This window comes from Thunnus albacares, chromosome 18, assembly GCF_914725855.1.
Source record: "Thunnus albacares chromosome 18, fThuAlb1.1, whole genome shotgun sequence".
In the NCBI taxonomy this organism is placed as follows: Eukaryota; Metazoa; Chordata; class Actinopteri; order Scombriformes; family Scombridae; genus Thunnus; species Thunnus albacares.
In genome coordinates, this window is record NC_058123.1 from 24019594 (window position 1) to 24036966 (window position 17373).

General features: G+C 39.8%; 1 protein-coding gene across 1 annotated transcript in view; it reads left to right on the forward strand.

Annotated features, from left to right (window-relative positions):
• Window positions 1-17373, forward strand: part of arrdc1b (arrestin domain containing 1b) — a 39826-nt gene that overhangs the window by 11149 nt on the left and 11304 nt on the right. Inside the window, exon 2 of the mRNA XM_044333535.1 lies at window positions 12371-12481. Coding sequence (XP_044189470.1) covers window positions 12371-12481 — 111 coding nt within the window. The remainder of the gene's footprint in view (window positions 1-12370; window positions 12482-17373) is intronic.

Consider the following 17373-nt stretch of genomic DNA (forward strand, 5'->3'; position numbering starts at 1 on the left):
AGATTACACGTCTGCTGGGTGTTTTATGATGTAACATCTGCAGAGATAAGCCTCTTATACATGCATGCAAACATACGCAGGGATTTGTGTGTGTACTGTACATGCAGATGTGTATGCACCTCGACTCTAACACGTGCAAACACAAACATCATAAACTGATGAGTGATATTAAAGTGTGCAAAGGTCGTCAGCATCCATAGAGGAGGTGAATATTATGGTGCTTGGGCTGGTCCATGATATCAAACTCTGTTTTAATATCACAGCAAAGAAGTGAACTGCATTGGTTAGAACTAGTTTAACACTGCCAGCATGGATATCTGTTGAATTATATGGATGAACTATGTGCTCTACAAACCAACTTGATAGCATTGCTAGAACAGCAGAACAAATTAATGGTACAACCAACGTTAAATGTGTTAGTAAGGTGTTTTTCCACCACAAGCCTCCAGAACAGTTTCAGTGCTCCTTACCATAGATCCTCTATGTGTCTGAACTCTACTGGAGGGATGAACACTAGTCTTCTAAAGATAATCCCTCATTACGGGTTTTGATGATGGTGATGGAGAGCGCTGTCTGATACATTGCTTCTAAATCCAATTGGTGTTCAGTTGGGTTGAGAGCTGAGGCGATGTATCGAAGTAATTTGATTCACCTCTAAATTTTCAGTTATTACAATATGCACACAACAGTTATTTTTAGTCAAAAAGTAACACAGATGCTATATTAGTCGTTTTGAGTCACAACAGTCCTGTAAACTGTGACGTGATTAGTTGGACTACCTGCACACCTGCTGCGGTTTACAGGACTGTCATGACTCCTGGTGGCTAGCTGTCTCTGGCTGTCTCCTAGTGAATTTAGCCATCACATCTACAAGAAGGACAGACTGAAAATGACTCTGCACACTGGTCTGTGCTCCTGGTTCGCATTTGTTGACGAGGCATCATCTCCGGCTCTGAGAGTGGAAGTGCTGGGAGTCTACTGAACAGTTCCCAGATTCTGCTATGTTCAGTTTGTCCCTACCTGCCAGGTAAATAATGCTAGCTACTAGCAGTCTGCCGATATCAGACTGATGTCTCATAAAGAAACAAACAACAGCACATCAATTAGTGAGCGAACCATTCTGCTCTGTCTGTACTGAAACCCATTATTAAAATGGATGTGCTCTAACTAGTTGGAGCATCTAGTACTGACAGTCAGTAGCTGTATGGGATAACCTGTATTTTATGCAGAAATGATGACAGCCTAGCAGGTGATGCAGGTGTTTTATTATTATTGCTCAACTGTTTTATAAAACTTGAGCTTGAGAAAAATCGGATTATATTTTTTGACATATCGCCTGTATGGAAGCGTCTGCATTCCTTGCATTCATCAGGTTTTTCCTTTAATTTCTCACCTCTCTTTACATTCTCCAGCTTGGAGGTGTGATACAGTGAGTGATGTTAGGTATCTGAGAAGAGTTTTAGGATGCAGAAACAGACATATGGTCCCCTTTTACCGCCTGAACTTTTCCAGGAACCTTCTCAGGAATCCTTGAGTTCGACCAGGGAAACTGAAGTGCATCTCTTTTACTTTTCTACTGGAGAAGAACTTTTGTGAAGGAGAACGCAGTGTTAAGAATAATTGGCAAAGGCTTGTGGTCAAACACTGCTGCAACTTGTACACAGCCTTCATTCAGACTGCAAACAGCTGCAACCTAATATCAGGGATGGGAATATGTATTTAATTTCTACTGGTGTTCAAGGACAGTTGTGTAATGCACTTTCCAAATGGTCAGAAACAGATACGTAACTTAATATGTGCTAAAGCAGAAAAATAACCAGAAAAGTACACTTCCCTGCACTTTAGTCCATCTTGCAAAAAAACTCAATCTCAATTAGATTACTTGATTAAATAAAGGTTATTCATCTGTGCATTTCCTTTTCAAACATCACAGTAAATGACTTCACTCTATCACAGTATATTACAAGAAATAACGAGTATAATAATAATAATAAGATTCTGTGTTAATGTCATGTCAAAAGGTTTTCTCAGTCCATTGTCTGGTGATGTAATTTCCCCAGTTTTCATGGTTTTTGAGAAGTGGTGGAAACACAAACGCAAATGCATTAAGGGAATGTTTGGACTCAGTTTGTAGTTCCTGTGTTTTGTTCATGTGCTTTTCTAGTTCCTGGCAAGTGTTTAGTTGAAAACTGTAACAGAGGGCATGAAGCTGTGTGTTAATTTTGTCTCTCTTTCACTGACACGTTTCTGTCTGTTACTAATCCTACAGTGAGCTAACTCAGGACGTGTCTGAACGAACAGCCCTGGCTCTGTTCTGCTGTGGGATTGTGGGGGATTCCCTTACAGTCCAGAGTAATAGATCATAAGATCAGGTGGCAGTGTTTGTCGGCTCGCACTGAGAGGCATTAGAAAGGAGATGAGGGATGATGTTGGAAAAGTGAGAGGGACTAATTGTTTGCAGCGCTTAAAGATTTAATGAAGGTAGTAAGTGTTGCGTCGGGTTACTCTGCTGTACAGAATGATGGCTGTGACCTCTGAGCTGTGTGGAGGAAACTAGAAATAGTTTTATCAAAAGGTTTTACAAATATTGAGAGAACAGAGGATCAGTGGTGTCTGTTAGTGCATTTTGTTATCTGTTCTTCACTGCTGTTGTTAAAGCTACAAGAAAAATGAATTACCCTAAAACTCCCTCAGATAAAAATATGTGTCTCTGACCTCACTGGTAGAATGACAGTTACAGAGACATGTCAAAACAAAACTGTATTTCCTCTTTGTGCAGTATCAGTACAAGAAACAAATGATGTTTTCTTCATCAAGAAGTTAAATTTCAATTTCTCATACTGTGTGTTAATGAGCTTCTAATGTTTTAAATCTTGACTCCTCAGTTATAACAACTCCATCAGGCTAATTAATCAATTTCTTCATTTCAAAAACCAGTGCAGCAAAGCATTATCACATCAAACTAACCACCAAAGCCAACCAACAACTGAACCACTTAATTATCAAATCTTACTCAGGGTTTCCCCCAGAAAAGTTGTTAGGCCTGGTGGCAAGTATCCTTTTTTTGACGGGGCTGCAGTGCAGGCCAACAACAGACTGATGGCAGCATTAAAGTAGGGCCCTATAGTTTCTGTGATAACAGAATCACAGGTGGAATCGTGGTATTGAGAATTTAAAAAAGCTATAACACAGATTCAGCAGGGCCCTACATTAAGTCACTGCTAAAAGCTGACTGGAGATTTGAAAATATGACTACGTAGTGTGTTATTAATAGTCATTTATTCAGCAAAAACAACAAAAAAAATCAACAACTATTGCAGAGTCTTACACAGAATCTGACAATGTACAGTCTCTGAATGCTGTGTTTTCAACAACAACAAAAGAAATTAAATTAAAATAAATAATATCAAAGTTTTTGCACTCTACAAAAAACTTGAAAAAAGTCCTAATTGGTGACAGATTCTTGCAGCCTTGGAATCCTGGGCACATTTCAACAACAACAAAATAAATTAAAATGAATAATACCAAAGTTTACGCCATAGCTGATTGAAAAGCTCTGAGATACCATTACTGCTCCATGGAATAAATTGCAGCTCATTCATGTCACTACAATCAGCAGAATTAATCTACACAAGATTCAGGAATTCTGCTTTGCTCAAATGACTGCGCATTTATTTTTATTGCAAAATGAGGATCATAATATACACGTACACAGTGTATACTGCTCACCCAGCTCTGCGCTTATCAGCACACCTCTGTCCGCCCTGATACCAGCCACGCCACCGCTCTCTCACTCTCCCTCGCCCACTCACTCACATTGCTAGTTTTCTTTTAGCCGTTCGCCTGCACACCGCAGCTGAAACATGAGTGATGCCTCAAACGGTCAAGACTGCACTTCAACACAACTGCTAGCAAAACTTTCTGTCCTTAACATGCAGGCTACAGTAAGTAGCTTTCCATCCATTATATCTATGTTTCCAACCGAGCCGCCCCACTCAACTGTACTTTAAAAAACATCTTAAAAATACATTTTAAAAAAAATTGCCTGATGCTTAGGCTCAGTGGGGGGTCAACTTAGGCCCAGCGGGTTACTGGGCTTGCAGTACACTGGCGGAAACTCTGAACTTACTGGATCAAAGTTTGAGCTGCCGCTTCTCAAATTGCGGTTTGTAACATTTCCACAGAAGCTTCATTTTAAAACAGTCCGGTCTTATCACGCAGACACTGCTTTGGGAGTTTCCATGCTTCATTATGCTGGAATGTTTATATATGACGTCCGAGGAGCCTTTTGGTGCATTTGAGGAATGTTGGTAAATTCAAGTCATTCAAAAAGCCTCTCTCAGTCCCCCTCACACTCCTGACCCACTTCAAGATGACCTTTTAGTTGTTGAAAAGGCACAGTTCCTCTCTAGTCTGTGTTGTCTGAGAGGTTTGGGGTTTCCTCAGTCTGCTTTGTTCTTATAAAGTCCAGACCTTGAACAAACTCACTGAGGCTCCTTTGTGCTTCAGGCAGTCAGCTGAAACTGGAATGTAATCAGTGTAAATAAGGAACTGTCATTATCAGCCCGGCTTCCCTGCATGCTTCCCCACCAGCCCCCGAGCTGACTTTTCCCATTTACTGATGCAACATGCTGTAAGCTCTGACATAATGGTTTTATCCCACAGACACACTTCTGCTTTTTTCCTGGTATAGTTAAACATTTGTTGCTTAAGTCATTTTTCTCAGTCAACATATTTGTATTGATATGTGGGCCAGTGTGCAAACAAAATTTTTCATAAAGAAACTTCATAAAATAAAGCGGCTCTTTGTTTGGAAAAGCTGATGACAGAGCAAATAACACTATTGCGTAACTGGCACATACTTTCTCAGGGAAGTACGCCCTCAAGGACAAATATCCTGCACTGGGAGAGGGTGGAAGAGAAAAGTATGAGTTGCATCAATGACTTTGCCAGACAAAAAAAGTTATTCTTATAGGTATGTGAAGGATGGCATAGAGGAATCAACAATCAGTTATTTAGCTAACAGTTGTCTGTTCAAATCAAGTAAGAGGATACCTCAAACATGTAGATAACCATAGCAACAGTACTTGCTACATACAGTTGCCACATGCTAAAAGTTAAACTAGCTTTCACTGATGAAACTGACCGAAATGTGGGTTAAACTAACCACAAATACATTTTTAACAAAGGATGATAATTTGAACACACATGCTTTTTTTGCACTTGGTAAGTGGCCATGCTATAAGCAGGGCTGGATATTGAACCTACTGCACTTTTTTGGCGCTGACCTAAATGGGTCCATAGCTCTGAGCATCAAAGCTTAAAAGTACCAAAGTATCTGTCATGAATGTCTGGTCAGATTCTTTATCTTCTTTACTTGTTATTTGATCAGATGGTTCCTGATTTAAATCCACATTTTTCCACTTTTAGACTGTTTTATTTCAACATCATTAAACTAGGGCAGCAATTAACAATTATTTTCATTATTAATTTAATCTGCTGTTTATTTTCTCGATTAATTGATTAATTATTTTGTCTATAAAATGTTAGGAAATAGTGAAAAATGCTTGTCGTGATTTCTTAGAGCCCAAGATGATGTCTTCACATGTCTTGTTTCATCTGACAACAGTCTGAAATCCAAATATTTACTGTCATGTATGACACATAAAAGCTTCACATCTTCACATCTTCACGTCTGGGAGGCTGCAATCAGCAAATGTATCATAAGACTCTAATCATTGCACCTCTACATTCAACATTTGTATGTTGTTTGTTTTTGTTAAGCAAAAAAAAGGTTTAGTAGGAAAAAGTTCATATTTCTTATCATTGTGTTATGTTATTGAGAAAAGTATAGTAAATCAGAGAGAATAGAGGAAATGAAAGAGTGACAGTCTGTTCCTTATCTTACATTTGACTTCTTTTTTTTTTTTTGACTTTGTCATCCCTACGTAGAAGTTCTGCCAGCCAGCTGCAGTAAAACAGAATTTACTTTACAGATGCATAATGGCATAAAGAGATAAGAATCTGACTTAAGGAGTCAACCGCTTACTCAACAGTATTACACCTTCAACTCTCACCTACATCCTCCACGACCCACCAACACCCTGTTCTAACCCACATCAGACAATCCTTGACGCAGTGCAACCAGCAGCCAGATCTAGACACAGTATCGATTCCATCTTCTCAGGCACACAGACAGTAATGGGCCTGGTGGCACTGACCCACCCAGCCAAGTTTGATCAAAATACATGTTGTAACAATGAATATATATATATATATATATAAATAAATATAAACTTGATTCATTGTTGACTTGTGTGCGTTGAATTTGTCTTCTGATTAAAACGGATCTGTTGAAACAAGTTGTAGGAAGTCTCCCAACTGTAATTGAGTAAGAAGACATGCCACTGCCTCTATCAACCAAGTCCACCAGACTCGTCAGCCCGGCCGCTCACTCCCTTGTGGTACAGCGCTTTCTCCCGGTCAGCCTGATGCAGATTCACCTGTAGCTGCTGGAAAGTAGAGATACTGAAGGTGCTGCAGCCTCCAGGTGGCCTATAGGCCAGTGGTGGAAAGTAACCAAGTACATTTACTCAAGTGCTGTACTTAAGTACAGTTTTGAGGGACTTGTACTTTACTTGGGTATTTCCATTCTTTGCAGCTTTATACTTCCACTCCACTACATTTCAGAGAGAAATATTGTACTTTCTACTCCACTACATTTATTTGACAGCTTTAGTTACAATGGATAATATAAGAAGCCTTTAAAATACACATAGTTAAAGATGAAACCAGTGGTTTCCAACCTTTTTGGCTTTTGATGTCTTACAAAAATCAGTGTGTAGTTGAGGTCACATTTCAGATTTTTTCCCTCTAAACTTCTCGCATGGTTTCATTTCAATAAATGTTCAAATGATCCAATATTTCATCAAAAATGAAAGATTAGAGAAAAAGTCCAAAAACTGAAAACAGTTTTGTGTATCAGAACTTTGTTTTTTCTTCTTTCTTCTCCCATTAATCATCTCATGACCCCTGAGATTTATCTGGTGTCCCTTTGGAGGGGCCCAGCCCCTAGGTTGGGAACCACTGGACTAAACTAACTGTAAATAAAGTTGTTGAAACTAGCTCCACCTGCAGTAGTTACAAGAGTAACATGCTGCTTACACACTGATGCTTCAGTATTAATGATGTAATGATGTCATATATAATAATATATTAGTCAAAAACTGTACTTATAAACTTGACAGGACAGAGGAAACTCTCCAGGAAACAGAATTAAACTTTTAGCTTCCGAAATACATTTTTTAGACAGCTCTGATGGAGCTCAGGATTTATCAGGAAGACGGCTGCTTTACTCCAAACAATTTCACTGTATGAACCTGGACTGTGTGTGTGACCTTTTAGATGTGTAGAAGAACACAGAACATTAACATGAGATCCTGACCGATCCTGTAAGCGTGTCTGGAAATTTAAATGCCTCCTGCGTAAATGCGCACAGCGTCTGTCTCAACGGGGAGACGCACTTATCATTTCTGCTGCGATGGGATCGCTGCAAGTATTTAATAAATTGAAACAGTTTTTTGTGAAGGGATGTTTAATCATCAACACCCCCACACCTCCAGCTGGAATCATGTTCTCGTGGCTATGGGTTCACCTGCCAATTCATGTGCTATTTATGAACCACGGCCAAATTTGTATGCATGTCCCTGCACAGTCAAGAATGGAAAATCAAGGTGGTATGGAAAGTTTTCTTGATGTGTCCATATAGTGTTTTTCTCTGGCAGAAAAGTGCTGGCAGGTGCTGGGGAGTGCTGGGATGAAGCGCTTGTGCGACAAGAGAAAAAACGTTGCGTGTGACGGTATTTTAGGCTGGATAGGCAATAAAAAAATGCTTTTTGTCTATACTGTTGTGTACCGCCTTTATCGACTGAGGCTCTATTGGTTGAGCATGTTGGATAGGCAGTGTTTTGCTGTTATTGCCTTTTATGATGCAGAACGTTGCAAAGTAAACTGGTCGCTTGTTTTTCAGTTGGTTCTTTTTTTCTTCTTCTAACTTTTCATAAGTCAGTTATTCTGGGAAAAGATGGCCCACCCACCTTTTGTATTAGCCCAGCTGAAATAAAATTCCTGCCTACGCCACTGCATCCTCTTGGATCTGTTGCCCACTCAGTCTAATTCTTCAAATCTAATGAGTAGTAGCACCAGGATCGTCTACGCCTACGGACACTCTCATTGAACCGTAGAAAGGACCTGGACAGACTCCAGTGTGTTGGCAACAAATCCAGGCAGCTGCTGAGTCAGAGCATGCTCTACTGCAGGCTCCTACTACCGAGTGTCAGTCTCCCTCCAGGCTGTGGTTTATTGTGTGGAGAGGTGGCCCCTGGCATAGATTCCTGTGCTGGCATTTCTAAGGTGTGATCCATAGCTGCTGGTGTGTGGACAAGCTGGAAGTTGTCTGTTTGGCAAAAACCAGATGAAATCTTGTGCGCTCAGTCCTGCTGCAGGATTTTTGTCATGAAACTTCTGAAGTTTGTGAAGAACTACTTAAATTGGCTATCATAGATCACAAATCTAGCATAATTTTGGAACTTTATGGTCTACTTTTTGCCTCAAATTAATTTATAGACCAATTTTAGTGGCACTGTAAACACGTAACCTGAACAGCCAACCTGTATTTTCCTGTTTAAAATCAGAAGCAAAGACAAATTGTAACCCAGTGAGTCAGTTTGTCTAGATCCTCACAAATATTCCCATAGCACTGATTTGTATTTATGTAACATTTGGAGGGATACATCTATTGACAATTAACATTTCAGCCTCTATAATTCTTTGCCTAGAAGAGCAAGAAAGAGACACAGAGACACCAGGCAATCCTAGCAAAAGAAAAAAGTCCTTGGATGCAAAAGACTTCATCAAACTCCAGGTGAAGTTTAAGTTTAGGTCATCATCTTTATGTCTGGAAGCGCGTCCCATTAAACACATCATCACTACTTGTGGTCCATCCGGCTCCATGTGTCTGCGGAGAGGCGGGCCCATCATTTATCCACAGACAGCCAGTCTCTCTGCCAAAGCAGCTTGTCTCTTATGACAGAACTATTCACTATTCAGCTCTGCTGCAGCCGCTCTTCCTGTTGCTGCTGCTACTGGGATATTAACAGATTACCCCTGTGCTGACCTTTCACAGGCTGAACTCTTCACTTTTCCACACCAGACAGCTTTAAACAATATCTCGTAGAAGTCATTGTTTGCCTTTTATCGTCGTGTTTGAGTTCTTTGCACTTCTACCGTTGCTTCTGCGAAGTGTAACGACTCCATAGAGCTCACAGGGTTTCGGTATGTGTGTCTGTGTGTGAATGTGGAGAATAAAGGTATTATTCTCGTACGTGAATGAGGCAGATGGCTGGAGGAGCAGATTGCAGGGTTTAATTAATGACCATAAAAATGGACGTTAGTCTGCGTGGCTGAAGGACACAGCTCTGTTTTGTGCGCTGCAGATTTTGGTTTTCTGTTTTTACCTCCTCCCCCAAACTGTGCCAACAGTCCTGCCGGTGTGGAGAGCGCAGCCATCTGCCACTTTTAGAGAGAGAGTGTGTGTATGTTTGTGTGTGTGTGTGTGTGTGTGTGTGTGTGTGTGTGTGTGTGTGTGTGATCCATGATGCCAGTACAGGATCTTACGTGGGTGTGAGCCAGTGATTGGTCAAACACTGTCTGTAGCATGATATTGTGTTTAGGATTTTTTGGGTTTGCACATGTTTCTTATTAATACCAGAATATTGATCAAATCGTGTTGGTAGCTTTGTGAATCGAAGACATGCAGGGTTTGGCATCATGACAACAACAAGTGGAGAATTTGTCCTATTCTGTATGTTGAGGTGTCCCTAATGTCTCTGCTTGGACAGGAATCCATTATAGCAAATCAAGGAGCAGGTGTGCTTCATGCCAATATCAGATTTTTTATTATGTATGCATCAGTGTGACAAATTACCTTTATTTTATGGCTGAAACTACCAACTTTTTTCATTATCAATCTATTTATTGCATTTTTATTAAGTTAGTCTATAAAATGACAAATGTCCACCACAGGTTCCCCAAGCTCAAGGTGATGTATTCAAATTGCCTGTTTAGTCCGACCCTCAGTCCAAAAACACAAAAATATTCAATTCACAATGATATAAAACAGAGAAAAGCAGCAAATTCTCACATTTGAGAAGCTGGAACCAGTGAATGTGTGACATTTTTGCACAATAAATGATTTAATCCATTAATTGATCCAGAAACTTGTTGGCGATTTAAGTTTCAGACCTGGTTGAGTTGTCAGGTCTTTAATTGACTGAATTGGGCAAAGGGTTATGGTTAGGGTTAGCGTTCTAAGTGGTTCTTGTTTACTTTTCTCTTTTTCCATATTACCAGACTTAAATTAAGTATATTTTGTCATTTAAAAGTACATTGCGGAGGTAACATTGTACAGATGTTTTGGTCAAAGCAAACAAAAGAACTTTAAAAGTTAAGTTTAAAAAAGCGAGTAGCTCGGAAGGAAATAAAGAAATTCATGTGTCACATCAGGACCGATAACATTTATTTAGAACGATACTTAGCCTGATCTATCTGTCTGTCTGTCCGCTTATCAAAATACTGAGATAATACTGAGGCCAGGCCATCTCTGTTTAATCCTCTGGCTTCTGTCACAGTTTGGGTGTTTGTGTTTATTTGTGTGTGTGTGTGTGTGCGTGTGTGTATGTGTGTGTGTGTGTATGTGTGTGTGCATGTGTGTCCGTGTGTGTGTGTATTATCAGAAGATTTTCATTTCCTCACAGACAGATCAACAGGGAGACAACAAGGATAGAGAGAGGAGGGGTGACACAGACAGACAGGCTGTGTTCACGCTGCAGACCTGCAGGGCCGTTCATGTTGCTCACTTCTAACTTTCTTTTGCGCTTGTTGGTGGACTGTTGACGTCTGTCACAAGACACATATAGCGCCATTGTGAATTCAGAGTGGCGTCTTTAGTGCAGAGTATAAATGATCTTATCATCTTGATGTCTGTATCAAGCGTGAGAATGAGATAACACCATTTCCTGCACCTGAAGCAGCAGTACAGGAAAACATGTTGCTTAACCTCACCACTTGTCTTGTGGTTTACTGGCGACAGAAACACTGTCCAAATGGTGAAGAGTATTGGCAACCACTGAAAACATCTGCTGATTCTTAATTGTTGTCACTCTTATTCTTTAACACCTCTTTTTGTCCTTGTTGTTGCTTCTGCTTAGTTACTTTTTTTTTGTTTTTTTCCCAAAACGGCTTTCTCAGCATTTTTTTGAGGCCACCGTACACATCGACAGGCAGGAAAACAATGAAGTCGGGTTCAGTTGACAGAAAACAATGTGTCTCTGTGCGGTTATTTACATTTACATTACATTCATGCATCCTGTTGTAATATCAGTAATCCCGATATGACGTCAGCTTTATCTAATCTGCGTTAAGCATCATCGCCATCGTCATCACAACAAGCTACTGAAGGTGAAGCACAATCAGTGTTATAATCTAAACCAGTCAGACCTGAAGCATCCAGGCCTTTATTCACAGTAACCTCTTTCTTTCAAAACAGCTCCCTGATAAAGTTACTTGTCCTCTTTCCCATCTGTTGACAGAAAGCCCATTCACAGCCTCTCCTGATTATTTACAACTACGGCAGCACGGGCTCCTAATGATTTAGTGAGGCGTCCTTGCTTGTTAATCATTGTCGTGCTGATTTGTGTATATTGTGCCGGAGGTCCGTATTTCTCAGACTGTGGTGCTCAAACTGGCAGCGGTTACATGAGACATTTCTTTCTTTTTCCAAATTAATCAGAGCTTTTTTGGCTCAATAGTCAGAAATAAGAAAGAGGACTTCTGTCAATGTTCTGACTGAAGACTTTACGCAACATTTTTTAAGTCTGATTAAGCTTTTATTGTGATTATTGGTGGAGTAAAAGATTTAGATTCAGTCCCAATTAAATTTCTGTTTTCAGGTAATCAGTCGGCAACTATTTTGATAATCGAATAATTGTTTTAGTCATTTTTTAAGGAAAAGTGCCAATAGTTTGCTGTTTTGTGATTTAATGATTTTCTTTGTCATATGTGAGACATAGGCCATAGGTCAGAAAAAAATTAGACATCTGAAATGGGAAGATATAACCTTAATTTTTCACCATTTTCTGACATTTTATAGACCAATTGATTAGTTAACAGATAATGAAAATGACAGTTAGTTGCAACCCTACTTATTTTTTAATAATAATTTTGGAAATATCTGAAAATACCAGTGAACTTGCACAGGACTGTTTGTTTTCAGACAGCAGACTGACTGTTGTTCTCTCTCCTCTTTCCACAGCCATCAAGGTGAACTGTCAGGGATCATGTGGGATCTCCAACAAAATGAACGACCCCTCGTGGACTCTGGAGGAGCAGTACTTCAACAGCACGTTGTCTGTCGCTGACAAAGGTGATGACAGGAAAACCCTCAAGACTTTATTTGTAGCTTTTCTGTTGATGGCACATTTAGCCCCGATCATTGAACAGGGCACATCAAAACACTGTAAGGGTGCATGAATGGAGACCGTAATATATAGGCTTTACATTTTATTTTAAAGTTAAAGAACCACACCAATATTTTTGTTCATTTGCCCATTTGGTGCATAGACAACTTTCAATAGTATAGACAGGTTTTTGTCAGGTTACATTTTTCCTACTTTCCAGGCGGCTGTAGATCTTTATTCCTATTTGTGCACACTATTAAAAAACGGAACATCAACCCTAAATGATAAACCTCAAATATATGTGACTTGTAGATAGTGGTCTATACATGTAAAAACACTGTTACAGTCATTTAAAAGTACAGCACATAATCATCATGTGCATGTGTCTCTGCTGACATCCTCCATATGAAACAAACCGATTTATTCGTCACCCCGGAGGACATTGAAATGTCAGAAACCCAACCTCCCCGCCATAACAACACTGTGGCGTGACTGAAGGTTCCTGTCTTTCACCTCATTTAGTTTATGGGAAATGTGCAGGAACAGGTTTAATCTCACAATGAATTAGGTGTCAGCAGCAGGTTTTTTCGGCCCAGTAGTGAGGAGTTAAAGTCTCAATCAGTCAGAGTAACAGTCTCCTGCAGAGATGTTCCAGCCTGCCTCACTGCATGACACTTCTCCAAGGTGAGACATGGTCATCAGTGTCCACCAAGTCTCCAAATGAGAATGTTAGATATGCTCCACAGAGGACAGGTTTACACCCCCCTCCCCCCCCCCCTCCTCCAACCACTCCCCCCCAGCGCCTTCCCCTGCAGCACTGAGGCCCAGCTCGCCTGCGGAAACGAGGGCTTACAGGACCTTTTGTTGTGAGCGTGATCTTCCATCTTTTGTATGTGTTGTCGATACTGCCTACAGCCAGAAGGTGAAATGTGCCGTGCATGCATGAAATCTGTTGTAAATGCAAAGTGCACTGTGGGACTTTTAACAGTCATTAGAGCATGTAATCCATGCTGGTTAGAACACCACGAAGCAGTTCAATGTTTAACTCTCATTCACTCTGTCTCAGGACTGTGTCCTTCAACATGTGTTACTCTCTCTATATATATATATTATATATACAACCTCTGTATATACTATATACTGTACTACATTCTGCATGCACCATTACTGAAGAATAGAGGAAATACAAAATAACACTGCACAGGGCCATTATTTATAATGACTCCTTTTACTTTTGATGCTTAAATACAATTTACTGCTAACACTTTTTTTAACTACTGACTTTTACTTGTGTACTATTTTAAATGCATTAATTGTACATAAGTAAAGGATGCTTCTTCCACCACTGACTAGTATAGCATAGAAACCTGTATTACACAGGGAAAAGGTTTTCATTCAAAATACTTTCCACTGAAGAAATATTCTATATGGAAACAGTTGACAGCAACATCTAGATTTCCCTTCCGGTGAGAGAGTAGAAAGGAAAATACAGTGTTTGCATTGGGGACTACTAGGTGTAAATGAGAAAGAAATGTATTTTATAATTTGGGGGACTTGAAGTAAGTGGAAAAAAAATCAAAGATATTGGATTCTTCTGCTTGTTTCCAGTGTGACTCTGGTGTGTGGTGATACCGTGTAGTTATCTTCAAGGAATTCAAAGTAAGTTTAGGCTCTGCTCCATTTCAAGATAAATAAGAGGGGAGTTCACGTGTTGAAACAGAAATAAGATCCTGAGGCTGAAGAAAAGATGAAATGTCTTGTTACGCTGGAGATTTTGTAAAATACTTTGATATATAATTTCTTACAGTATTTCTGTTTCTCTTCCATCAGCTCAAGAGATTAAGACAAATTCAACTACAGGAACTTGAATTATTGTATCATTTAAAGTGATTTCCAGTTGATGTGAGTGAGTGAGTTATGATTCTAGATCAAATGTCAAACAGGATGTAAAAGAGAAGTGAAAATTTGCCCACAAAGCGGGCACAGGTTATTCAAACCGACCCAAAAAAACCAGGCATAAACATGAACACACCCATCTCACACAGGAACATGCAGACCTGTTGCCATACTACTATATTAGCTTAGAATGGTGCATGCATAGAAGTGAAACTTGCAGTGAAGGTAAAACGTTACTTACAGGCTAGTTATCAAACGTCAACATTTTTGGTACTTCCCAAAATGTGTCCACACACCAACTACTGAAAACTCAAGTGATGAAAGTTTGCAGTGAATTTCTGGTCTTTCTTGTCTTTCTTTTCTTTCTTGTTTATTTTTTGATCATAAGTGCCCAATTTAAATTTAAATAAAGCCAGTTTTACACTACTTTATTAAGGCAAAATTCTTGTACAGCTGCTTGTGTTAAGACATTTAATTTTTGGTTAAATGAAAAAAGGTGAATTTACTTTTTTAATTCATATTTCTCAAAGTAAAGTATCAAAAAATGGTATTGTTTCATTAGTAGTCTCAAAAAATTGTGACATGAAAGAATTAAAAAAATCATGCACGCTGTTGAAGTACCTTTCAAGTGATCGACAGAGTGCAGGATATTTTGGTTCTTTCCCAGTAAGAGTTTGTGACTTTCTAGTATGCAAAAACTTTTAAGCGATAGATATGAGAAATAAAAAACACATACCACATCTGCAAAATAATATGGACGAGGAGATCTCTGAAGCAATATTAAAACCCATTCAACACCTCTGTACACATACACACACACCCACAGCATATTGTAAAACACCAGGCGCACTCCAAACGGAGGAGGACATAAATAATTCATTACACACCCTCCCTCTGTGCTCCGCTTTATCTCTGCCATTTTTCCGTATCCCATTCTCTTCCGAAAATGGGCTGCTCTGCCCCCAAGGGCCGAGCAACACAGAGAGAGCGAGACAGGAGGGGTGACAGAAGATCACCACACACACTCACATACACACTCTTGCACAAAACAAGCGACGCTCACTGTGGGTGACTGATAATGTGGTATGCCACGGATGCTTGACGGTTGGAGGAGTAAAGACCAGTGATGTCAGCGTCCGCTCTTCATCCTGTCACTGATCTCGGTTAATGACCTTCAGGAAATAAGGATCTCACTCTCACTGCTGGTGTGTGATTGTGGTTCCACTGAAGGCTTGCTTCATATTTAGACCACGAATAAGGGAGATTTATTGTAGTATTTCCTGTATTTTTTATATTTTACTTCTTAATACTACTACTTCACACATCTCTGCACAGACAGTATTTGTCATCATTTCCAAAAATGATGATCAAGTTCTTGGCATTCAAAGAAGCTCCCGTGGAGTTTTTCCAACGTGGGAACACATAATATGTCATCCTAAATGTTGCTAGACTCATAGGTCAGTCTCTAAACGCTTCGCTCAAAGAGACAGAGGACAATCTCCCAGGTTTGGTTGTTAAAACTGGGTGGAAACAATTAGAGAGTTTTAAAAAATCCTACATCACAGAACAAAACCAAGCCAACATCTTTAGGACAGCCCTTCATACTGGGGCGGTCACATGCAATTCGCTACGGAGGAGAATGTGGGTAGAGCATAATTTCCAGTAGGGTGTGTCCTTGACAAAATGTAAAGGACGAAGGTTTGTTAGCGTCTCTTCTTGCTACCATTCAAGGAGCTACTGAGCATCAAGAAATCCCCAGCTTTCAGTAGGCAGAGATCTCCGATTGTCTGGTATCGCAAGACTAAAATGTTGCTCACTCCCTTATTCTCTTTTAATGTGTAATTTGTCCCAAAATTAATTTAACGTTACAGGACGACAGGAATTCCCAGCAACTCCAAAAATAGAAAATCAATATGTGGCGGGCAATGTTGATGCTGCCACAGATAAATGAATGTATGGGAAACCCTGATGTCTGAACTAGCCTGTGCCACCTGGAGCTAGCCAGCCCAAGGAACTAGTGGCGTTTAACCTCCGAAGGTGCAGGGCTTTTGGGAAACGGTGTGTGATAAAGGCTGATAAAAACTGAGATATCAAATAAACAATACACCACCATAAGTGTTGACCAAGGTTATGTTCCAGGGCTGTATTTTTAGTAATGAGTTTTTCTTACTCTAGAACCTGGACGTTTTACTTCATCTCTTTACAGCCATGCTAGCAATCATGATATCATCAACTGTGTTAGACGAGCGGACATTTTGTCCAACGGTAATGTAAGTGTTGCCAGATTTAAAGTCAGTTGATCATTAAAGTCATCAGGATTCATTAACATCTACACCAAATTACATGTAAAACCATTCTATATTTGTTGAGATAATTTACTTGGAAATAAAGTCAAACTCCAACAGTGTCTAAAAACAACATCACTAGGTCAACACAGGGTCAAGGAGAAATAATTATAGATAAAGAGAGTTATCACTGCCCATTGTCCTAAAGACAAATCCAGTGAACTGAACACATTCACAGACAGTGAAAGCAGTGAGGTTTGGATTAATCACGGTTGGCAGTTGCCCCTCCGACAGATAAGCGTAGCCTGTGTGACTGTGGCAGTTGTTCAGTAAAACGCTAGTGTAAAGCAGTTAAGACACAGACTTTGGAAAAAATAAGATTAATGTACCGCCTCTGTCCAACCTCCATGATGTGGATATCAAAGTGATGCGAAGGAATTAAACCAGCTGGCAGTACACACTATTTTATACCTGTAAATACACAAACTGAACCATGATTTCAACTGACCATTGTAATGAGAAGAAATGCATCATTTAATAAAAATCTGAAACACATGATAGTGTGAAAGTGGAATGTTGGCTTGGAAACACAAGAGAGTATCCAGCTAGCAAGAGATATGTGGATTGGCTGCTCACCATTGGCCCTGTGCAGCACACGGCTTGGGTCAGTCCTTTGC